Genomic DNA, 26,176 nt, shown 5'->3' on the forward strand with positions numbered 1-26,176 from the left:
CCCAGTTGTCAAAAAACGCGGTGAACACACAGAACTTGGCAACGAGTCCCAGACCATATATTCGTCTTTTGATGTATATTTGTTTGGGATCTTTCTTTGGGTGTACTGAACGGTCACTTCCGCGCCTTCACTTCATCATCCCAAGCTCAAATCCTCTCGGAACTCCTCTTGCGTTTACCAAAACGAAACTGCCAAGGGCGGCAACTGCGCCTACACTTATTTAAGGTAGCACACCACCATTTACTATAGCTATATTTACATATACACGAATATTTATTCTGACACAAATCCTTTTTCATTGCCCTTAAATTTTCTAATTATGTATGTGAATTTTTATATATATTCTACGTCTAGGAAAAAAACAACGACTACATCTAAATAGTTTGAATGAGTTTTTGAGTTCCAAATATGATATTGAGAAAGAATTGTCAATCAAAAGTGCTTGTATTGAACAATTGGATCAAATATGGAGGGATTGGAAAGTGATGTTCGAAAACTAGTTTGTTTTTACTCATTGCTGTTGTAGTTCTCAGGTTGTTGAGATTTAGATACTTCATGTATATCTTATTGGATTTTGATTAACAAATTAAGTTCATGTGTACCAACCTTTAGGTATCCATACAGTATAATGAAATATACCACATTATAATTGACCATTGGTTTGCAAAATGAAATTCAAAGAAAAAAAATATTTGATACAGCAATTTAGTATACAATAGCAGTTGAGTATGTGTTTAAAAATAATATGCCAATTGACTTATGGTGTGAATAGTACCTGTACCTGTATGTGTAAGAGATGTTATGTGCTTGTGTAGTTATTACTATTATTTAATTGTTCTCCTTTTTCTCATCCTCTTTTTTCCTTTTTGTTTTGTTTTTGTTTATAATGTTGTTTTTGTTTTTAATTTGTATTTATTGTATTTTTGTAATGTAACGTCTTGTCTTTACAAAATATTTTACTCCCCATGCAGGAATGAAACTGATGATAACATAAACATTTTATTTCATTTCTTGGCCTATCAATGATTTGACTTTTTTTCTCATTTAATTCATACACATGTTTTAATTGAGTATTTTAATATCCATATCAATTTAACAAATTACTCCCCTTTGATTGTTCAATTAAGATTTCCCCAAATATTGCTACCCGTTAACCTTTATGATACGATATCTCCAAAAATGACTATATCGTTATGAATATTATAGACATATATTTCATATTATTTGCAAGTACAGTATGTACAGTTTTTTTCTTCGATAGGAACAAAAAGCATTGGGGAAGATACTAAATATAATTTATTCCAAAGAATTAACAAATATTGGTATAAATATGTTATATATTTAACTCCATTATTCATCAAACGTATATAGTTAGGCTGTTTTGAAATGTTATACCATAATCACAGAAACTTGTGATGATAAAGCTTTTCGTTTATTTTTTTCTTTAGACCACATTTTCCTTAGTTTTATTGATGCATGCATGTACATCATTGTGTAATTAATTATAACCACTTGGTTAATCATTATATTCAGATAAGTTGTGGATGAAAACACTTCTGTCGTACAAAAGTATCAATTAATAAATAAGACCAAAATCAAAAAGGAAGAGTTTAAATTAAAAACAAAAACAAAATCGAGATAGAAAATTTTGTTATGGATGGTCTGAAGAAAAATGTGTAAAAGTGTTATTTAAACTATCTCATACCTGTATCCTGACAAACGGTGTAGTTGTCTGAACCGTCCAATTTATACCTATCCCCAGTCAAGCCCTGTGATTGTAGGTCCTCGCATGTCGTAGCTCGTTTTGCTGTCAGTGCTACAACAATACAAATAAGTGCTCAAGACTTCTTCTACTTCAATATCTCACAAATACTATAATCTTGCTTGCAAGAAGTGTTTTAATTGACATGAAAATTATGTGAACAAGCCGTAACGTCAAAATGACATCGCCGTTTTGTAACGCCGCTAATGACTTGCTGAGTAGGCGGCGTGGTAATGTCTAAGAGAAAAGAGTTGGTCAATAAAAGCTTCCATGGGGACTGTGTATAGTAAATCAAAATATATGGATTAACTTGAGAACAGTGTGTGTTATGTTATAGAGCTAAAACACGTCTGACGTCACTGGATTATGTGTATTTTTGACGTCAAAAGAAAGAAGGCAGTTGCATGTTTAAATATACCATGAAAATATGACAGCACTCTGTCCCCTTTAGCTATAATCAGTTACAAAATTTTAAATTACACAAGGCATCTCAAGTGATACGAATCCTCTCGCAATTCAACATTGCCCAATACGCATAAAAAGATGGCAAGAATTATCTAATCACAATGTCGTCCAGGAAAACACCACTTATTAACATAACAAGATATAATAGTTGTAAGAGTTTTGAAGTAACAGAGCGAGGATACCAGAAATCAATTTATAGAAGTCAAAGTGTCCTCAATTTTGACACCAAGTGGATGAAACATGAACTCGTACAAGACATGATGGCTGTAAGTGTATTAATGATTAATGTAGTATGTTGAGCAATGACTACAACAATCGATGTATAGAAGCAGTGACTTCAATTTGACCCCAGGTAGTTGAAATGCAATTCCGTAGATATGATAGTTTAAAGTAATTGTATGTAGTTATTGGAAAATAGATTAAGGGTCATTCTATAGGAAAATAATGTAGTTTTCAAAATCATTAATAATTTGCTGTAGATGCTGACAGTTCAATAGAGTTACTTTGCGGTAAGAGGCAGGAATGAGCAATTATAAGTCACACAAATCAATCTGTAAAAGATCACTCCTGATAATAACGACATGTGCAATTTGTATGAGCCAATTGTAATCCAATAATATTTCGCATGCTTTGTCAAAATTTATAAATAACTTAAGAAATAATATGTCAACATTAAGACCTAATGGAAAATCAACCACTGATCATGTTAAATCTGTTACGTTACACCAAGTGTTTTAAAGGCTTGTGAAATATGACTTGATTTGCTATTTCGATAATAATTCATGAAATCGGGAAAGTGAAAACGTCTTTGGTTTACGTACTTTTGTAAAGGAACGCTTAAATAATTATAACTTACAATTTACTGCCGTGAAGTATCCTGCTGTCTGACCACCACACATCTGCATAGGATTACCGGGACATCCGACGCCACAGTGGGAGAATGACGGCAGAGAGATGTTGGAAATAGAATCAACACAATAGCAGGTTTCATTTCTTGAAAGAGAGAAAGATGAGCCACGAGCAAGGCAAGCCTGTATACACATGGTAAGTGTCATGTCCTCAGACGTCGAGTTCCACACAATGTTGTTAGGACCGCTTTCCTCGTATACACACGACATGTTATCTGTGTTAAATATAACGTTTATTTAGCACAATATGTAACACCCTTTACGAAATTAGTTTATGTAGTTGCAAATCTATATCCAACATTAGGCATAATTTCTGCAAAAGGTAGCAATCCAGATGTTGGAAATGAAAACATACATACGCCCTGTCCTACCTTAAGAAAAAAGAAACCACCGGTTTTCTCTGAAAAGAATATCAATAAAGTAAAAGCAATAACCAGTTTTGATAATAATCATCACTATGATTTACCATAATGTTTGCGAAAAATACTGTAAAACAACATAAAACTATACCTCCAGAAGATTTGCAAATAAAATTTGTTGCCGTGTCGCATGAGTGGCTGTACCATTTGCCATCATCTTCAAATAACACCACGCAGTTTAAATCCCCGCCCTGAGGTTCCGTTTCAGCAAACTGCTGGTTCGTTAACAGATTCCCATCAGTCCAGGAGTAGGCGGTTACCGACTTCGGATCAATTAGTCCGATGAACCATTTTTTTGTAAGCGAAGTTGATCCCCGGAATTCCAGAAAACCTTTAGCAAATCAGAATAAATAATAAAGATTAAATGAAGCTATATGAAACGTATGTGAAACATTATATTCAATTGTCATACGAATCGGTTTTCATTTTCCTTTCCAGTCAGTTGTCCGACATAGCTTATATCTTGTACAATAAATTCATTGTGAAGTAGATAAAGTATCCGTCAGAACCAACCATGCATAAGTAACATGAAATGTTTAAGTGATACTTAGAGGCGAACGCTTCAGATAAATATATAAATTGGATTTATTTCAACCCTGAGCAAATCTACTTCGATGTAAGCTATGACAGATGCAAATTGGTTCAGTTCTTAAATATAAACATTAATATCTATATTAATTTCTCGTTACAGTAATCTTTCCAAACAAATTTAGATTTGATGTCCAACAACTTAATTCAAAATATGTGAAAATTCAGGGAAATCATGTTATTTCAAGCACTCAGTTAATTTTCATTTTATTACAGCTGCACCAAGGATGACTGTAATTACCAAAAATGAAAGGAACGGAAGTTGGACTGTGAAGCCTTTCAAAACATTGAAGTGACTTTTTATAGAAGAAACAATTAAGAAAAAGAAGAATATTGAAACACAATGTCTTTTCGAGAAGCCGAACGAACTATTCCCTCTAATAATGAAAAAGGTGAGGTCACGGTTTCATCCCCCTAAGACATTTATATTTCTTTCATCACTATTATCATCTTTTCTTTGTCCTGCCCAAAGGGAGAAAAACATAATTTGTTCTTAAATTCTTTGATATGAGATCACGATACTTATTTTTAATGAAATGGCGCTTAGATTTTCTTTCTCTTCTATCACAGGTACCAAAACTATACCGACAAAATAATCTACATTTATCAAAGTCGCCTTTAGGTACACGATGCTTTGTGGCTTTATTGATTGGAAGAGTATGTCTACGTCATCACTAGACGAACTGTATCACCAATTATCCGTGCAATAGCGGTTGCTATCTAAATTATGTATCCTGCATGTGTTTTTAAATCCGAAGAATGCTTGTTTTTTCTGCTTCCGCAACGATGTAGACACATTCCTCAAAATCGAAACAAGTGGGATATATCATAAGCTAAAATTACCAGGTTAGAAATAATATGCTGCGTTAAGTTGCTCTTCGCTCCGATTTAGCTATTAGTTTTGAAGATGTAATCCGTGTCCGCATTTACTTATTTACTGCTTATTGTGCAGGTAGACGAAATATGTGTTTACATTCACTTATTTAACACTTATTGCTGAGGTAGAGGTATTATGTGACTACATTCACTAATTTAACACTTATTGTTGAGGTAGAGGTAATATTTGTCTACATTTACTAATTTAACACTTACTGTTGAGGTAGAGGTATTCTGTGTGTCTATTTACTAATTAAACACTTATTGTTGAGGTAGAATCTGTTTCAACATTTACTTATTTACCGCTTATTGTTGAGGCAGCAAAGGCATTCTGATCAGAAGTCAGGAGAGAGGCCACAGTTGCATTCAGCTGCTGGCAATGTTTCACTGCATTTAAAAACGTTAAATTTCCCTTTTGGAACAAGTAACAGTCACCGCCAAAGCCGATCCACCCTTGAGGGCAGATTGTTCCATCTGAAATATAACGGATGTTGTAAGCGACATTTAGTGATTTCTTGAATATCATTTATTTTTCACGAGTATAATGTTTTACAAGATCTGAAAATATATCGTATATAAAAATGAGTCGATGCATAACACGAACGATTATCGAATGCAGCAATAATAAAACAATAATACATAAAAAATTGTAGCAATATCCGTTCATAATATATATTTGAGGTTTCATAACGACGAAACTAACAAAGGTTGACACACAATGAACGTTTCATGCCAGTATAAAGTAATACCAGAGGGTTTGAAGTACCTTTGAAGTTGCAGTACGTTCTGCCAAGTGTTACAAGATTGTAATAGTCATTATCTTTCACGCCAGCTCCAAACAGCTCGTCACAGTTTTCATACTTTGGATTTAGATCAACTGGATTGGAAAGTATACATAAATATTGATGAAATGCGTATGTTTAGCATTAGTTGAAATTTAACCACGGAAAACAACGATCTGAATATTTCTGTACTTCCACCATGACAAATATAATGAAATCAAACTGCAAGAAACCACAACAAACGACAAATTGTTTGTTATCTCAAAAGAATTCGCTGGATTTCTATGGATCTTGCACTATTATCTGCTTAAAATGTTAACTAACCAATCATAAACCTCTCACGGGAACGCTTCATAGAAAATGGAACCAACGTTCATTAAGGAAGGAACGTGACCAGTGGTTAGTTGACAGCTCGTAAAGATGATAGTGATGCATACACATGGAATGTTTAGGATATTGGGAAACGAATGGAACTAGACGTGTTTGCAATGCAATCGTTTTGGTGGAGAAAGTGTCGGATATAGTGAGTGTATCCAAATGTCCTCCCTTCAATAACGACCTTCGGTATAACGTACTTTGTGGTTGTTTTTTTTTTATCTCCCATCATTGAAATGTTTTTAAACCTATATCAGCACTCTCAACCCGTACGAACTTCATAATAAAGCAGTAGAAGATATGTGATTTGTCATGTAGTAACCCTCTCCTTTAAATGTATATTATGTATGCTGTATAGTTATCTATAGTATAATGTCAGAACAAATAAATAAATTCAACATATCCTCGCGAAAAAGATATGCCTAATGTGCACTGTAACATACCCGTAAATAAAATCACGTTAATTTTGCCGCCAGAGCGGCTCTTCATACAAAATTACTGTTGATCCGAAGTTGAATAATCGTAGTGCATAATGGTTCAGGGCCCATTGTGTATATCAAAGATAAAAAATTGTTCATGGTCAAAAATGTATATAAAAGATCAAAATAAGTTCGTGGCCCTTTATTGTATATCAAAGATAAAAAAAATCGTTCAGGGCCTATAATATATATCAAACATCAGGGCCCCAACATGAACATATATAAACATGAAAATATCGTCCTGTACTAATATGAATCAAATGGACAAATTGTTCCTTTTAAATAATTCATTTAGTAGTTGTATGTGATAAGGAATTAACATAAAGAAATACAAATAGACATACTATTGAATCCAAGAACTTGCGAAAAAGTCTACATCATACCTAAGGTGTACTAGATATGGTAGTAAAACTTACCCATGTGTTCCACACTATAGACTGTGCCATTATAAGACAAAGCTGCTTCATCATCGCATTTATTAGCGATTACACGTCCCTGTAAGTTGGAAGAGTTTGTACAGGAACATCCATTTTCTGCCACAATGGCATAAAAGGAATTTTCTGCAAAACAACGCTGTTGGCAGGTTAGTTCCTTATCCCCAGTGACCACGAAGCTCGGAATTCCAGTCATGTTCAGCTCCTTAAAGCAGCTATTGCCTGTAATTTTAAACGTAAATTTAAAGAAAACAATAGAATCGTTCCAACATACTTGTTAATTTTGAATCCTGACCTGCCAATGCTGACACTTATTTATGATAATTCCTTTGCAATAATTAATTCTCATAATTGTTAAATTAATTAAAACTTATAAAGTGATAATGTGTATCTCCTCAGCGCATTGAGTCCTTGTATTGGCACGTTTAATTATGTATTTCAAATGTAAAAAACAAATGAAACAGTGTGATGTTGAAAAAAACCTTTTCTAGCTAAAACGCAATCTGTCTGGATATGAACTTCAACAAATATGAAAGGTTTTGAGTTAATCAATTCAAGCAACCTAGGAAAGATATGGTTTTCGAATTTGTACTCACTGATTGTAAGATAGATGGATTCCTGGCTGTTTTCTCCTCCACAGTAGGTGAAGTGTGTATCAGCAGGGATCAAAGGACATGCCATGTTACAAAGCATGGGGTTTACAATGGACGCTGTCGGTTCAATGTAATTCCCACAAAAACAGGATCCATTAGCGCTGGCTGCGTAGCGGAAATCTAGAGATTTGCAATCTTCCGTGCAGTAGAGCTGTCCAGAGAGTGTCAAGCTGGTTATTACACGCAATGCCCCTGCTGCATAACAACCAACATACAGTCCTGTTTCTGAAATGAAGAGTACAGCATATCTTTGAAAGAAAACATGAATTCAACAATGGAAGGAAACGAAAGAGTCCAAAAACACTATCCCACTTCTGAATATATCGCTCAGGCAATCAGAAAAAAGAATAGACAAAATAGCTGTAATTTACGTTATCATTTCTCTTCCATATCAGTTTAAATAAAGTAAAGCTACTTACGTTTGCATTCTAGCGAGGGCACACTCCACTGGCCGGTTTTAGTACACTGAGTTGTTACCTTGGGTGGCCAGCCGAGAAGCTCATTTAGATGGATATACCCCGCTGTACAGGTGGATGTTATATTTTCTCCGTATGTGTAGTTGCGACCAAACACCATATCGTTAAAGGAGTATTCAGGCACCAATAACGGGCATGTTATAGCTATATGTAAATAGATTTGTGTTCTTAGCAAACATTATCTAAGCTTTAAATTTACATAATTTATAACAGCAATACAAGATATCAAAAATATTCATTCGATTTAAAAAAAACCCGGATGTATTTCATAACCGAAACGTTCACTTATACCGAGTCTGAAGTATATAGCTGTACCGTATAATGATATGATGTATGTCATTAATTTAATGATCATCAATTTGTTTCAAACATTACTAGACCTATTAAAGTATCTGACAGACAAATTTAAAGATACATCGTTTCCAGAACTGCAGATTGACTAGATTACTGGTATCAAAATGCAATTTGGAATAATATTTTCTGTGAGATACATACAATTTGACTATTTGATGGCCAGAAGCTGCTTAACCTTTTAACATCATAGTTACATGAGTAATGACATATACTTTATGTTAAGATTACGTTGAAGAGCTAATGTTTTATTCTTATTTGTAAGAAGCAGTTATATTGGAATTTTATGCTATCAGTCCATAACGTGGAAAATGACGTTGCCGTTTGTAAACTCGCTTTTGATTGGCTGATACAGCGACGGATTAATTCTAAGAAAAAATCGTCAAGAAAAGTTGATTTCCTTAAGTAATGTGTAAAGTGAACAATATTTTAAGGATTAACGTGAATAACTTTTTAGGTATGTTATGGAGTGTACGAGAGTGTATTCCGCTTCGCGTACTGAAACTTATTGATTGCTGACACCAACTAAATATACGTTACTGGTTATGTGAAATGAAATCCCCTGTATATACTTTTGGTGACTTCAACATTGGCATGTTTTTGACCGGGGACAATTTTCGAGACAGAAAACGTTTGTTCCTTAGGAAGCCATCAGTTCATATATATATAAATATGAAAGCAGAATATAACTGTTTTACATTTATATTTTCTCTCTCGATTTAAGTTAAATGTAAAACGATGATAAATAAGTAATATGATGGGTAGTGAATAAATCACGGGTATGACAACAGTTTGCACAAAATATTGTGTAGTTGATTTCAATAAATATGGTTCGAAATTAACAGATACTTCAAAAATCTGAGGACAACTTACTGTCACATCGCTTATTGTACAGATTGTCATACTCGCAGGAGGCTCTTCCGTTAGTGTAGACACATTGGCAGGTCGTGTTGGTAACAACTTCCCCGGATGTGTGATTGATAGATAAAGCATACCCCTCGTCACACTCTATCGTCACGTTCGTTAAAAGGTCAACAACACTCGAGTTCACCGACATATGTACCTCGGCCAGCTCTGTGGAATTGAATGTGCACTGTGCCACTGTCAAAAGAGAAAGTAGTCGACATTTTTATGTATGGTCTATGGTGAGACGTTTCAGATCTTGGATTCGTGGCCGAGTAAGTACTTTTTGAAGCAAACTATGTATATTCACATTTTGATATGGATACTACTACACCGTATTTCTAAAAATCATCAAACCTGTGACCATTTCCGATTTTAAAAACCGTTTTGAATGTCTCATTTACAGAACAGAGTGTAAAGATGAAAAATATACCATGTATACCTCGAATCAGTACGTTAGGAATTTTGCTACAGGAATTAACATTATGACAGGTTCAACCAGTATTATTGAATACTAATCCATACAGACGACACCGAGCCTATATTAGTGAATACTAACCCATACAGACGACACCGTGCCTATATTAGTGAATACTAACCCATACAGACGACACCGAACCTGTATTATTGAATACTAACCCACACCGACGACACCGAGCCTGTACTATTGAATACTAACCCACACCGACGACACCGAGCCTGTACTATTGAATACTAACCCACACCGACGACACCGAGCCTATATTATTGAATATTAAACCGAACCGACGACACCGAACCTGCATAATTAAAACATTTACCACAGCACCGACATGCGGTCGTTATTGTTGAAAGCGCCGACACACGACAATGTTGAATAGTTTACCACAGCGACGATATACAGTTAAGCTCAGTTACGACACAAAATCGGTATTGCAAATTGACCAGATTAACGTTAAATCATACCAATTGAACACATGAAAGTTTGAGTTACTGAATAGAATATCAAATTCATGAGTCTAGTATGCATACGTATATGGTTATTTGCTAATTGTCCTAAGACTTAACCTCACATCTTATTAAGGTATGATATTTATTTAGCTTACCTGTACAGGTCGGTATACTTCCTAACCAATCTGTACCGGAACACACCAAACTCTCATCACCGGAAATGAGTGTGTAGTCAATGTCACACTGGAATATAGCTGTGGCGTTTGTACTGGAGTATACGACAGACCCATTCGCCGGAGGGTTCAGTTGGGGACAGGCAGGGGCTGAAATATGGTATGCGTGTATTTCGTTTTGTTTCAAATATCCTTTTCAATATACTATTCTGTTGAGTTTTATTATGACGAATTTCACAGACACTCTCAACAAACAACCGATATTGTGTTTTACTAAAACCTGGGCAAAACATATTGGTTGAATGTAAAAAAATCCACATTTGTATTAATGGGTCGCATTGTGCGCATACTCGGTTATAGGATGGAAGTATTAGTACGGTCTTAAAAGCTAAAAAGCTTACATTGACTGTACAAACAGATAAAAGCATTGGCATTTTAGATTCCTTCAAAATTAATATAAAACAAAACAAAAAAACTATTGATTGAAACAGTTTCTGAAAAATATACAGAAATATGTCAAAGCACAATTTTACCAATTAAGTGCATTTTATTTGTATTTTAAAATTATCTGTTGCATACCTGTGATGTTGAAACACAAAGAACGTAACTCGTAAGAACAAGGGACGACGAACCAGTCGCCATTTCTGTCCATGACAACACAGTTGTCTATTGTTGAATTGTAAGAGGGTTCTGTTTCAGCCCACCACACGACACTAGGTTGACTATGAGGTGGTCTTCTGCCTTCTATATTGGTGAAAGTCTTCATGATGTAGCCCAAGTGGAGTTTTTCAGAGATAGAAATCCTGTTAAATTACAGATTTGACTTAGTAGTGTTTTGGCTGCAAGAGAACCATCAAGCTAAAATCTGTTTTATCATTCTGTTAACCTTTCTTTCTCTTAACTTATGGTAAGCTGAAGCTCAAACTTTGTTTATAATATAAATGCATCTGATATTTTGGGTAAAACATTATTATAAATTGGTAGGTTTATTGTATAATAACAGACACTAGACGGAAGACTACTTCAGACGTGATGGCCAAGTGTTCTGTCCAATCTATGTATACAGCCAATCAACAACACACTGAGAGGAGAAAGAAAATATTAATATGATCTCGCTTATTCGTATTATCATTAAAACTGTTGAATAACATTCAATTTTTACCACATGTAGAATAAAATCTAAATGCAATTTAATTGGTTGACACGGTGACCTTTGACCTCGGCTATCTTTAATCACATTTTGATTGACTAACACTTAAAAGTCGCTTCACGAGGTCCCGGAAATGATAACACAGAAAAGGTAGTTCGCAGTTCCATTATTTTTTTTTCGTGTCTAAAATCTTTAGTTAGATAGAAAGATATTTCTAATCAATTGATTTTTGCTTTGAAAATGATGAACTTCCTTATTATTTGTTATGATTTGTAATAAATATTATTTTTTCAGCACAATTCCGAAAATGTCAATTTCGCATATTAATTAGAAGCATTTCACTGCAGGTCATATCCTTACACCGCAACTAATATTGTAAAAAGAAAACACGTTGACACATAACAGGTCAATTCATCCTCATAATAGCTTTTCTATTGTGGTTGAAACAGGTCACACAAACTCGTGGTTGTTATATAGGGTATTTCTTTCGGTTTTGATATTCATGTCTTTTCCAAAAGTAACAAAAAAACACTAGCGTAAGTTGGTGTTTTTGTGACTTTTAAAAAATAAGTAACTCGAGTGAAAGGAATACCATATACACCAACCACTCGTTGTGTAACATCATCATATATTACCCCGGGTAGTTTATCAATAAAGCGGACATCAATGTGTAAAAGACTGCGTTATCTGGAATCTCGGCGAGGTAGCCATCCTCACTTGAGCACGACATAAATGCATCGACAGCTGATTGTTGATCCTCTTGTACCCAGTAGCACAGAATTCCCAAGTCACTGTAAGCCTCAATGGCCGGGCTGGTACATGTGGACCCTTCAGTCGACAATGACAGTGTATGTACCAGAAGTGCTGCAGAAATAAGAATTTGAGAAACACCAAGTATAAATACTCAGACAGCTATACGTTTTATTATTAGTAGTATATGGATCAGCTGGCGGTTTTAAAAATAGTGCAAAAAACTAATATCAACTTGGATAACTTGCACACTATACTGTTGACTTCCATTTTCAAGATGTCAGGCGTAAGAATGATTTGTCGTTTTCGGAACTTGTCAGATGCTAAGAAGTCAATCGATAATTCTGTCAATGTCTACAACAAAATGTCAAGAAGAACAGGTCTGAATGTTTGGCTTTAATATTTGGAGGAAAACATATCTGAATTAACTGGGACGTTTTCTAGTCAAAGTATTAGAATAGTGTTATAAAAAATCTTGTACTTAAAGCTGCATTGTAAGAAATGAGAGACGTATATAACACTTGATGCCTTTGTCTATCATCCTGGTATCCAATGAACCATGGTTAACGAGTATTGCTTTGTTGAAAATTGCAATGGATTTTAAGCACTTTCCTAAATGTGTATTTAATCATGGGTTACATTATTGAAACAGAAATCAAATAACTGTATCGGTCGATAACTTGAAAAGGTGATACATCTTGGCATTTAGACTTTTATGATAATTTCAATAAATCCTCGAATCGACCTCAGCTAAAAGATACTATTTTATAATTGGGGGCTATGAAAGAAAAAATGTGTACAGTAATTTTTGTTTAAAACGGATTTTCTCGGGAATAGTTTGCTTTGTCAGGAATTGAATTTTGTAATAAGTAACAATAAATTAAACACTCGGAATGTTAACATACATGTACTGTGTAATAAACAGAAATCCTAAACAGGCGTGTTTGTCTGAGGATTGTTTTACTGTATGTATATACAGGACTCGTCGACCCGTTAAGTAGAACTTATGAACTAAAATGAACAGCTCGCGTAAGGGAATGTCCAACTATGCTTTGCATCCTGTCACCAATAAACATATTTTACAAATTCAGAACGCCATATAAGGTCAATAACAGATACGTATTAGTGTATGTGATACAATGATTTACACACTTAGCTGGTCTTGTAAGCCCTGCCAATATCGCAGTAAAAATAGAGATGCTCTGTAAACATTTTAGATTAAATCAAAGTATGCAATATACAAATAACATTTGTTTCATTTATGAAATTGTTAAAGATGAAGTATTTAGGTTATTACCTTTACGATTAAGCCTAATATATCAAATATATTTTTTTACGTTGATCGCACTTTCTGCAGTTTTCACTAGCACGAACATTTCATGGATGGAAAAAAGGAGAAACATTTTTCTTCAAATTCATATAATTGATAATTGACATTGTTCTAGGGTTTTATTTTCTTTCTTTCTTTCTTTCTTTCTTTCTTTCTTTCTTTCTTTCTTTCTTTCTTTCCTTCTTAATTTTGAGAATAATGATCGAACTTGAATAAATTGTATTTTTGGAACGGACATATATATGGATGAAATACATTTAGTTTGAATTTTGTTTACATATAAACGTCAAACAAACCATATAATAAGTACCATAATATGTTAATGCATAAATGTCAAGGGAAACATTTTGATATCCCAGATTCGTTTTCTCTACACGCGGAAGATGTAGAGATGCAAGTAAATGAAAATCATGAGGAAGCTTTATGGCCGACATCATTTTCTCATAAGGAAACTAGTGCGGTATCAAGGTAGACAGAAGACATGGTCAATGCTTGTTATTATGTTTAGTGGTTTCTTTTCATCACAACCTAGCTATCGTTTTAAGAATGTAAATTAGCCTAAATTTGACCTAGATTTGTATGGTGGTAGTCGTCGATTGAGCAGAATATGGTAAACCTTTCGGAACGCATGGCTTTATACTAGTTGTAACCAAATTATGGAATCAGATTTAATTTCCACCATCTAATGTCACTGAGAAAAAAGATAAATACACAGGACGTGAAATACGGTTGATTGCGACTCGCGACCAGAAAATAGTATTCATCAAGACGGCGATAAATGAAGATATAATTGGTTACATGATAGACCATCAAAGTTGCAAGAAGACTGAATTGATCAGTATGACAGTTAAAAATAAGGTGGAGAGAAATTGATTTTAAAACTATATCAACAACTACACAATAATAAAAATACCGATACATATGTGTTATATACAATATGCTTTTATTAAAGTACGCGGTCGGTTTTAGGTTTGGAAGCGTTACCAGACAAAGGCACTTGCCAGTAGTATTATTATGAGTTGTCCATTTCTGTGTCTTTCTAAACTTTTAAGCTTTCGATTTTATACTATGAAATACAATTAATGGGAAATTTCATAATTTTCTGTTTATTACATTTATTTCTCTGGCATAACAGGGTAGCCCGTTATTTCCCTCATTTATACGCAACACACCAAAACAGTATGAAAGTCAAAAATTTATTGAATGGAACCAATAACTTGTTCAGGCTCATATTAATTATTACCTAAAGGTTTTGGCATTCTTAGGGGCTGCTCATTCTTACAACTAAATAACATCAACACAACTAACAATATTACATAATACAATTTTACTCACTACTAACTACTCACTACAGATACACCTAAACAATTAAAATACTAATGATACTATAGGGGCATAGCTTAGCTAGCTATGACTGATAGAAAGGAGAGAAACCTAGCTTGAGCGACCTCAAGCCACAGAGTAAGCAGTTGGTAGCTAAAAAGCAGGCAGTTCTGCTAAGACTGTTTCAGATGGGGCGACCCCCGAGCTTTGGCGATCCCAAGCATATCATCCACATAAGAAATGAATACACAAAATATGATATAATGAATTGGGGGCAAGAAATTCCCCGAATTTAAAAGTCCAATTCGAATAACTATAAAAGTATGGTGGTAAAATTCCCCTAGGAATAAATTAGTGCTAATATCACGGCGTGATAAATTCATTACTGTGAGTGATATCCTCTAACTATTCCGTACTAAGAAGAGCAGCCCAAAATAAAAATAAAAATGTGACAACATGTAATAAAATAAAGCTTATAATTAACCAACACAGATGTACAATGAGGTGCTGCGAGCCGGCTGCCCCAACCTGAATCAGGGAGGTAGGTTTATCCAATGCTCAGACCAGCTTTCCAGGTGTTGTCTCACCATGAGGCCTTACTTACCCCTAAACAAATGAGCCCGAAACAAGTAAAAAAGACATGTAATAAATATAAATATTATAAGTAAACACATATAATAAAAACAACATATACACATGAAAAGTACAGGCAATCAAAACAAAACAACAGTATATAAATATTAAAAGGTAATTATAATATAATATAAACAATTATACACAAACAACAGTAAAGAAAACTGCAAATTATTAAAGGTGGAGGTGGGGCATATGGCGGATGATGAATAAAACACTGCTGCTACAAATAATCACGCTGCTTGAAAATGAATGCAGGTGGCGCTATCCCCTGACGTATTTCCATTGGTCAACAACATCACGTGATCAAAGGCGCGAGGTTAGAAATAGATATTTACTAACATGAAGACTGTGACGGGGTTTTTAAATGTTGTGTACAAACAACTATTTAGTAAACAAAATATCATTTTATACACAACACACCAAAACAGTATGAAAGTCAAAAATTTATTGAATGGAACCAATAACTTGTTCAGGCTCATATTAATTATTACCTAAAGGTTTTGGCATTCTTAGGGGCTGCTCATTCTTACAACTAAATAACATCAACACAACTAACAATATTACATAATAAAATTTTACTCACTACTAAAAAGATACACCTAAACAATTAAAATACTAATGATACTATAGGGGCATGCAACCCCTAAGCTAGAGCGATCATAGCTTAGCTAGCTATGACTAATAGAAAGGAGAGAAACGTAGCTTGAGCGACCTCAAGCCACAGAGTAAGCAGTTGGTAGCTAAAAAGCAGGCAGTTCTGCTAAGACTGTTTCAGATGGGGCGACCCCCGAGCTTGGGCAATCTCAAGCATATCATCTACATAAGAAATAAATACACAAAATATGATATAATGAATTGGGGGCAAGAAATTCCCCGAATTTAAAAGTCCAAATCGAAGAGGTTACAATAAAGTAACCGAATGAGAGCCCCCAAGAAAGAAATTATGTGTAAGAAGGATATGACAATGTAAAATTTTTAAGAGTGTAGATAAAGTGAATCGATGATGAACTAGAAAATTATTGATTATAATCAGTACAACTAAGCACAAATTTGCCTATAGAAATTAATGCACCATATATTACATATATACACACATAATTATCATATGCTCTAAAATGAGACATTAAGAAGTTAAATGTGGTCAGTGGCACAGTAACTGGTATAAAGCTTGCAGATAAACCAAGTAATGACAAGAGTTCAAATGATTGAAAGGTTATATCACGTATGGAATAAAGCTGAAAAAGAGAGGAAAAACATACCTAATACTATAAAGTGAGATAGTATTTAAAGGAGCACTAGATTCTGCGTCTGTGAATGAGACAGATGCAAGAACTACATCCTTCTGATGGAGGTCTAATTAAGGAAACAGTGCCAATGATAAAGTGTTAAGGATGGTAATTCGGTACTGGGAACGCACCCTGAAGATGTAAGAGGATAACAAGCTCCGTATGTCAACTATATCTACTAATAATAGACAAAGAAAGGGTTGCAGATGTCCTAAGAAAGTCAACAAACTGGTTGCCAAGACTAAGGATCTTACATACACAGAACAGGTAGTTATAATGAACCTGCCAACACTTATAATGATTACGATGCATAAAAGGAGATACGATTAAAGTTATAAGTACTTAATGCAATAAGGATACTGAATGTAGTACAGGGCTTATACAGCTAACTTAAATAAACAAGATGTGAGTATTTCGAGAAACACCCAGAGAAGAGACTTGACTCTGTCGGACTCCAGAGAAGTAGCTTGACTCCAGGTATTTCACGGTGAAGAAAGAAATTGAGTACTCAAAACTAAAGAAGGGGCTTGACTCTACTGAACAGCAGAAATACAATAAGGATACTGAATGGTGTACAGGGCTTAAACAGCTAACTTAAATTAACAAGACTTGAGTATTTGGAGAAACACCCAGAGATGAAACTTGGCTCTGATGAACTCCAGAGAAGCAACTTGACTCCAGGTATTTCACGGTGAAGAAAGAAAATGGAGTACTCAAAACTTAGAGAAGAAGCTTGACTCTACTGAACCGCAGAGAAGCAACTTGACTCTAAAATGCCTGACTTAGAGAAGAAGCTTGACTCTACTTGACAGCAGAGAAGCAACTTGACTCTAAAATGCTTGACTTAGAGAAGAAGCTTGACTCTACTTGACAGCAGAGAAGTAACTTGACTCTAAAATGCCTGACTTAGAGAAGAAGCTTGGCTCTACTTGACAACAGAGAAGCAACTTGACTCTAAATCATTCATACTGAAAGGTCCTACTAGAGAAGAAGCTTGACCCTACTGAGCCATAGAGAAGCGAGTGACTCTAGTACCCCTGTAGTGACAAACTTGACTCCTATGTGCTACTGAGAATACCCTTGGCTCAGAGTCGCAGTGACTCATGAGAAGAGACTTGACTCGCAGACACAGCTGAGAAGACCCTTGACTCTTGAGTTGTGATTACTCATGAGAAGAGTTTTGACTCATGATTGGAGAAGCAATGACCTGACTGCATCAACTAACGAATCAAAACACAGCGAAGTAGTAGCTGGTGGCATGACAAACTTGACTCCTAAGTGCTACTGAGAAGACCCTTGGCTCTGAGTCTCAGTGACTCGTGAGAAGAGACTTGACTCGCAGACACAGCTGAGAAGACCCTTGACTCCGAGTGTGATTACTCATGAGAAGAGTTTTGACTCATGATTGGAGAAGCTAAGACCTGACTACGTAAGCTAACGAATCAAAACACAGCGAAGTAGTAGGTAGCTAGTGCAGGACACTCTTGACTAAGTGCTACTGAGAAGACTACATACTTTGAGTCGCAGTGACTCATGAGAAGAAACTTGACTCGCAGACACAGCTGAGAAGACCCTTGACTTCGAGTTATGATAACTCAAGAGAAGAGTGACTTGATTGTGGTTGGAGAAGCTAAGACCTGACTACGTAAGCTAACGAATCAAAACACAGCGAAGTAGTAGGTAGCTAGTGCAGGACACTCTTGACTAAGTGCTACTGAGAAGACTACATACTTTGAGTCGCAGTGACTCATGAGAAGAAACTTGACTCGCAGACACAGCTGAGAAGACCCTTGACTTCGAGTTATGATAACTCAAGAGAAGAGTGACTTGATTGTGGTTGAAGACATGACCTGATTACCCACAAAATAAATAAATAAAACACGGCATAGGTTGGTGGCTATTGTAAGGAAAAACTTCACTTCTTATGGCTGCTGAGAAGATCCTAGACTTTGAGTTGTGATTACTCATGAGATGAGTGACTTGACTCGTAATTGAAGAGGCTTGATCTGACTGATAACTAATTAAACCTAGTACATGATAATAACAATCTAGTAACAGACTAAATAAAGTGAGGAAGAAACATCATCTCTATATATATCTATGACAAAGCTCTCCTTAACAGTTGCATAATATATTCCGCACAATGTATAAACAAGAAATATCTTTTAACAAAAATAAAATAAATGGCATCGTTTAAGTGCTGGTGGTTACAATGTAAAACTGCTGGTGAAATAAATCAACGAACTAATACATATCAGCACGGATAACAAAATATATCAGTTTGCATCATTTTTGGTGAAAACAAGACTGTTTGAATCAGGAATATACTTTACTTAATGGGTCATTTGAAAGGATACGTCCACTTATTCAGCTTACATCTTATGACTCATAGATACACCTGAGAAGCCCTTGACTCGCAGACACAGCCGAGAAGACCCTTGACTCAAGTTGTGATTACTAATGAGAGGGGCGACTTGACTCGTAAATGGAGAGGCTTGATCTGACTGGTAGCTTAAAGCCTAGTACATGATAACAATCTAGTAATTGACTAAATAAAGTGAGGTAGAAACGTATCATCTCAATCTATATCTATGAAAAAGCTCTCCATAACAGTTGCATAGTATATTCCGCACAATGTATAAACAAGAATCTGTGACAAGTACAAGGAAAACAATAATGCTAGATACAGATAAAAAGTGTGACAGCTATGCCGTAAACCAATTATTTAAAAATATCTGTGACAAGTACATAGAAAACAATAACGCTAGATACAGATAGAAGGTGTGAACGCGAAGATATAAATGTTTACTAGAGTAACAAGTATAGAGAATGCTCCTCTGATATCAGAGGAACTGATATCCACGCTGTAACCAAAGTCTGGTAAGGTACAACAAGTCAAAATAGACAGATTGATGAGTAATCTCACCGCTGAAAAGTCCAAGACAACTGAGTTGGAAGCATAGTAAGCTGACGCTACGATTTCCACTTTATCTGCATGTCGCTATCATCGGGAGATGGAAACGCATAATGTAGTTCGGTGAGTTTCCGAGTCGTCTGTATGTAGTTATCAAAGTTGTTCGTTGATTATCCGAGGAGTCTGCATGTCGTAATCGTCGGGAGATTGAAATTCCGACTAGTTAAGTTGTTCGGTTAGTTTCCGAGTACACTGCATGTCGTAATATCGCGAGATGGAAATCTAGACTAATAATGTTGTACGTGTAGTTCCTTAATTATTTTTCCTTAAATCAGATAATTACTCCTACAAAATTAACCGTAAACGCCAAAGAAGACGATGCAATGCCCTACAGTGTTCGACAAGACATGGGCGCTGCCATCTTGAATCCCGCACGGAATCCTGGGATCGCGCACCAAGCTGCTGGTAGTGACGCGTTCCTGACCTGCTTGGCCGCCATGTTAGATGGCCCGAGAAAGTTTACAAACTGATGTCTTTCGATTTCCACTAGCACGAATAAGTCACACACAAAGTTAGATCCCGATAGCAAAGAAAACACAAATCGTGGTTGCATAAAAGACTGTAAGGATCCATATAGCAAATACACAGCTCGATGACGAATGACATTCGTCAATGTAAACTAAAGGAAATGTCCTCGACACACGTCGATAAAAATGTGACCAAACACAACACACGTGTAAATACCGTTATTGGTGTGTACTTCACTGTCGTAGGAGACGACAACTCCAGGCAAAACACTTGTAAGTTTAAAAGTCAATAGGAGTTGTTGCGACGAAAGTAAGCAATAGGAGAAAATAATGATGAATAAAACACTGCTGCTACAAATAATCACGCTGCTTGAAAATGAATTCAGGGGCCCTACCCCCTGACGTATTTCCATTGGTCAACAACATCACGTGATCAAAGGCGCGAGGTTAGAAATAGATATTTACTAACATGAAGACTGTGACGGGGTTTTTAAATGTTGTGTACAAACAACTATTTAGTGAACAAAATATCATTTTATTGACGCACATTAAAAAATATCATTTAAACAATATAGATGAAATAGATATTATACGATATTCAACGGAGGGCCATTGGATACCCAATCTCAAAGACATGTATTTTCATTAAAACTACATAAAAAAAATATGAAAATATGATAAAAATGTATATATTCACTGAAGTGGTAATATATAAATGTATGTTTTAACTGCAGTGATTATATAAAAATGTATTTATTCAATGATGTGATGATATAAGAAATCTATGTATTCACTACAGTGATGATAAAAGTAAAAATGTATCTTTGTTTTAACTGCAGTGATTTTATAAAAATGTATGTAGTCACTACAGTGGTGATATATAAAAATGTATCTATTCATTAAAATGATGATATAAAAATGTATATATTCACTTAAGTGATGATATAAATGTATGTAACCACTAAATTGGTTTTAAAACGTAATAATGTCTGTATTCAATGCAGTAATAATATAAAAATGAATGTATTCAATGCAGTGATAATATAAAAATGAATGTATTCAATGCAGTAATAATATAAAAATGAATGTATTCAATGCAGTGATAATATAAAAAAAACGTATGTATTCACTGCAGTGATAATACAAAAATGTGTGTTTTCACTACGGTAATGATATTAAAAAATGTATATATTCACTGCACTGATGATATAAAAAAATGTATTTATTCAGTGCAGTGATGGTAAAAAGATCTTATTCGCTGCAATGTTTACCAATCAAAACTGTTGTTTTATATTTATTTTGATATATTTATACCTACTTTTATATTGATATTTAAATTTAAAAAAATGTAATATTTGAGGAAAAACTGTAATGGTATGAACGCAGTTGGTATCAATTATAATTCTTTGATATACGTTAGAGTTCATTTAACCGAGACCACAGTAAAAATGACGTCTATTTCAGTTGAGGGAATACAAAACAATCGTTGTCATTTCCTATCTGATAACGTATCCATAAACTGGTTTATCTGAACTGTTATCGCAACATTTTCTCTATTTTATTCGTGGTATTTCCCGCTCGGACACACCTGGAAGTGGTTCGACCGAACGTCATCGAGCTGGTGGACACGAAGAAATGAAACCACATGTGCTTAGGTTACCTAGGTCTTATGTTTTACCATTATTGTTTAAAGGAACACGACGGCGGACTCTAAATAAACGTAAATTTCAAAGTTTGTATAAATTAGAGTAACTATCATCATTCACAAATCCTTGGTGACGAAATCTTATTGCGTTTAGGGTATTTTTAAATTACTAGTATGAAGACCAAAACGTTCCCCCTATTCTATAATATAGTGTGTAACGTATGTACACCCCGATGTTATATTACACATCTACCGAAATCCCTGTAATATTTGTAAATTTTACTACGATAGATTTACACTTGCAAAAACAGAGCTTCGTAATGTGTTATGTCAATTGTATAACATCAGTACCTGATATGCCGCGCCTAACTTCCGATGATTCGTTGCATCGGTTTGTCATAGTCTTAAAATATTAGATATAAAACAACATGTAATGAGTTATAGGTCAGTACGCCTCCATATCTACATGTTGCCATTTGTTTCCTATTTCTCTGCGTATCTGTCTTTTAATACAACTTTTTGTGAGCTTTACGTTCACATCATATTTTAATCGAATACATCCAGGAGTCTAGTAAAGATTGGATAGGATAAGACAATGTCTAGAATTTTGAGCACTTTTATCGCGGCTCTATACAAATGAAGTTTAAAAAGGATATCGTTGCGTCTTATCTTGTTTCGTATTTTTGTTAATATCAAAACTTTCATTGTTACCAAAGGGAAAAATTAATAACCTTTTACTCCGTAATTTTTGTAGATATTCTGCTTCGGTTGATAATGTTGATGTAGCTATATAAGAAAATTCACTGATCATGAAATGAAAGGAAATCTTATACATTTACGGAAGGGAAAAATATTTTTTTCAAAGGCATTTTTCAAAGCATTAAATGTGTTTTGAAATAATCTAAAAAATATATGTAAAAGTTACTTACCAATTAGAAGAAATCTCTCAAATCGGGCATTTCCCATCGTTTTCTTTAGATAAAACCAGCTATTTGTAAATGGCACATTGACACTCTAGAATTGCTTCAGGTCCTGCAGTTGAAGACGTATATCACACCGGAAGGTATCAAGTTACAATCTAACTAGTTGCACACTATAACAACCAATTATAGATGTTCGTTAACAGTTCAGATTTCTAGTGAAAAGTTTGCAAAAATCCATTGTTTACTTAAGTAAAATTATTTACCAAGAAAAAACACAGCTATTACCTTGTCAAATAAGCCTGCTTCGCTGTTCAAACTCAACAGCAATTAACACACTCTAGTTAGTTATTGTCCAGCTTGTTTTACCTTATTTCGTCAAATTACGCTCGACAATGATTTATTAATTAGTGCAGACCTGCTCGCATTAAACTCCTGATGGGGTCTGTGTCGGGAACAACGGTTCATCAGAAGGTAAACGGTACAGACAATCAAAGACTATGTCACCTGGCGAGTCCATTATCAAACCTAATAACTCAATCAGACCTGGACTGAATCAAACACTAAAAGGATCCTGAGTGATTCATTGATTACAGCTATCGATTGGTTTGTTGTTTTTATAACGTGAACTATGAAAAGCTTGTATTGATTAGTTTCGTATTTCATTGCATGCAAAAGTGATATAGAATAATGTTATTATTGTCATTGTTTCGACATAAACATAGGTTCAATGAGATTATAGTTATGCATTGACAAGATAGAATTCAAAAGCGTTAAGTGAGGAATACAAATATGACATTTGGGCTATTCTAGTGATAGATCACGAGTCATTAAATGTGTTGGTATAGACAAGTTGATAAAACAAATAACCGTATATATACTTGAACCAATTATCCATGCGGTGTTGATTATACCTCTAAGTTATCTTTGCGGTAAAAAAAAGGTTTCCACGATATCAGCTGAAATCCTTAATCTTGTCCACATACGTTAAAACACGAACATGCCTTAATCAATGGGATAAATAAGGCGCGACAATTACCACTCAAACTTGGTTGATAAGTGTCTCCAAACCACGTCACATATCATATTCGTATTAAAAAATTACATTAAAGATGTAGGACATGCTTGCAAAAATAAACTCCTGCATGATATTAAAAAGATATAACTTCTATAGCAGTCCGTTTGCATCTTCCAATCTATCTGACAACATAATGAAAAGCCCCATTTTACGCACTTCAAAGAAATCTCTAGAGGATAAGGTTACCAAAGAGTATCGTTTATGCTATAGGCTACACATAAAATAGTTCCAGTGCCTTGCACTATTTTGATCAATGATGAGATAGAAGTATATTAATGCAGAAAATATCTTCCCCCTGATCAGTTTAAAAAGTTCCTGAATATGTAAACGTAATGTTATACCTATATTTTGTTTAATATTTATGACATTGATTATTTAATCATAATACGTTGTCTATCTCTCTGCCAGATTAATATGTAAACGTGCATTAAAGGGACCATTCAGTCAACCATGCTTATTATAATTCAAGCAGCGCAGAATCGATAAAGATATAGCCAGACGAAGGAATCCGCAGTCAATATGTCTCTGTTACGTAGCCAATGTCCTGTATGCTATTCAACCTTACGACGTGTGTTACACGCGGATACAAATAACAGCTTTAGTACAAAAACTGTCTTTCTTTCACGAAATACAGACACCATATTGATTAAAGAACACGTTTTCTCTATTTCCTGGTTTGCTAATTCTATCTTTTTAAACTACAGCGTCAAATTTGTTCGGATTTGATATAAATATTTTTGGAATCTCAAACGCAACCAGTGATAAGAAAGTAGGTTTGTAAACTTTCGAAATCGTCTGTGGCCTCTGAGAAGCAACGAGTGCAAATGATGAAGCCTTTACTATTCGGCGATGAGAAGAGAATGTCAAGACGAGTTTTAGTTCCCTCAATACTCTAACACTGCAGTCATTCTGAAGAACTAACAAAACTACCACGAAACACGTGTCCGTCTTAAGGATAAGAGTTTACAGAAGATAAAAACGTCAAGAATCAGTCATTTGCCCTCTTTGTTTGACGGAGAAAACAGGCGCCTGTTTACGAAATCAAAGTTTTCAATAGCTATTAATGTTTAACATCTTTCCAGCGACATCCAACATGTTTATCTTTACAGCTTATTTAAAATGGTATGACTTATCTATATTAAGCAACACATGGTTTGCATTAAACTGGTGTTAAGAAGATTAATAGAACCAAGTTGGGATGATACACATTCTACTAGTCACATAATATATCCTACCATTATGGTGCCTGTTAGAAGTGCTCGACTGTGTGATATGTGACCTCGCCTAACCGTACCAGGAAACACGAGAAAACGATGGAATATTCTGTTGGCTGCCAGTTAGTAATGCAGTATAATCAGCAATGCTAATAGTGATCAAGGTGGTGAAAACAATCTGGCAAGAAACTTTTAACTTTTTAATTGAAGGATTTCAATTTTAAGAGTACATACACATTCATACTAGACCATTCAATATCAGCGGGCGCTTTGATGTTACACTAATCAGAACGGGATTCTTTTGACACTTCATTGCAGACTACATGTCGGTAGTATAAAATGGAAATTTGACATTTTCTTCACAGTACTTAAAATTGAGGAGGGAAGTATTTTGATAGATAGATAATATTCGAATTACCCTGACCACTTTAAAATTACACCAGTTTGTTATAGAAAACAAAGTCACTCGATCTAATAACTTTTTTACCCAATTCAAATAACAGTTTTGGCAAAAGTCATGTCTTTGGTATTCTTTGTTTCACAAAATACGAATAGAAAATGTTGAGAGAAAGCAAAATCAGTGTATTGTGTTCGGATTATTTATTTGTAATCGCGTATGAATGCCTCAGGCATTATGTCCAGAAAAATAACACTCCATTTTAGAATTTAAGCAATGGGTCTGTCTTTTTATATTTGTTACAAAAGTTGTTCGATTGGGCTGTGACACATTTAACCGTATCAGTACAGGGACTTATAAATAAAAATCTTCGTGATTGCTAAGATATCACACCCCGAGCAATGGTGTCTGCATGTTCAGTTTTGGACGTTG

General features: G+C 34.8%; 1 protein-coding gene across 1 annotated transcript in view; it reads right to left on the reverse strand.

Moving 5' to 3' along the window:
* The window catches only part of LOC117316345, a 57,737-nt gene extending 34,230 nt beyond the window's left edge, over positions 1–23,507 (reverse strand). Inside the window, exons 1-13 of the mRNA XM_033870896.1 lie at positions 23,065–23,507; positions 12,360–12,588; positions 11,154–11,377; positions 10,557–10,724; positions 9,442–9,669; positions 8,161–8,361; positions 7,685–7,966; positions 7,071–7,310; positions 5,785–5,895; positions 5,322–5,492; positions 3,646–3,885; positions 3,084–3,350; positions 1,706–1,816 (exon numbers count right to left, since the gene is read on the reverse strand). Of these exons, the coding sequence (XP_033726787.1) occupies positions 1,706–1,816; positions 3,084–3,350; positions 3,646–3,885; positions 5,322–5,492; positions 5,785–5,895; positions 7,071–7,310; positions 7,685–7,966; positions 8,161–8,361; positions 9,442–9,669; positions 10,557–10,724; positions 11,154–11,377; positions 12,360–12,588; positions 23,065–23,101 (2,509 nt within the window). The 5' untranslated portion in view covers positions 23,102–23,507. The remainder of the gene's footprint in view (positions 1–1,705; positions 1,817–3,083; positions 3,351–3,645; positions 3,886–5,321; positions 5,493–5,784; positions 5,896–7,070; positions 7,311–7,684; positions 7,967–8,160; positions 8,362–9,441; positions 9,670–10,556; positions 10,725–11,153; positions 11,378–12,359; positions 12,589–23,064) is intronic.
* Between the last annotated feature and the right edge of the window lie 2,669 nt (positions 23,508–26,176).

Source organism: Pecten maximus, chromosome 2, assembly GCF_902652985.1.
Source record: "Pecten maximus chromosome 2, xPecMax1.1, whole genome shotgun sequence".
Lineage (NCBI taxonomy): Eukaryota > Metazoa > Mollusca > Bivalvia > Pectinida > Pectinidae > Pecten > Pecten maximus.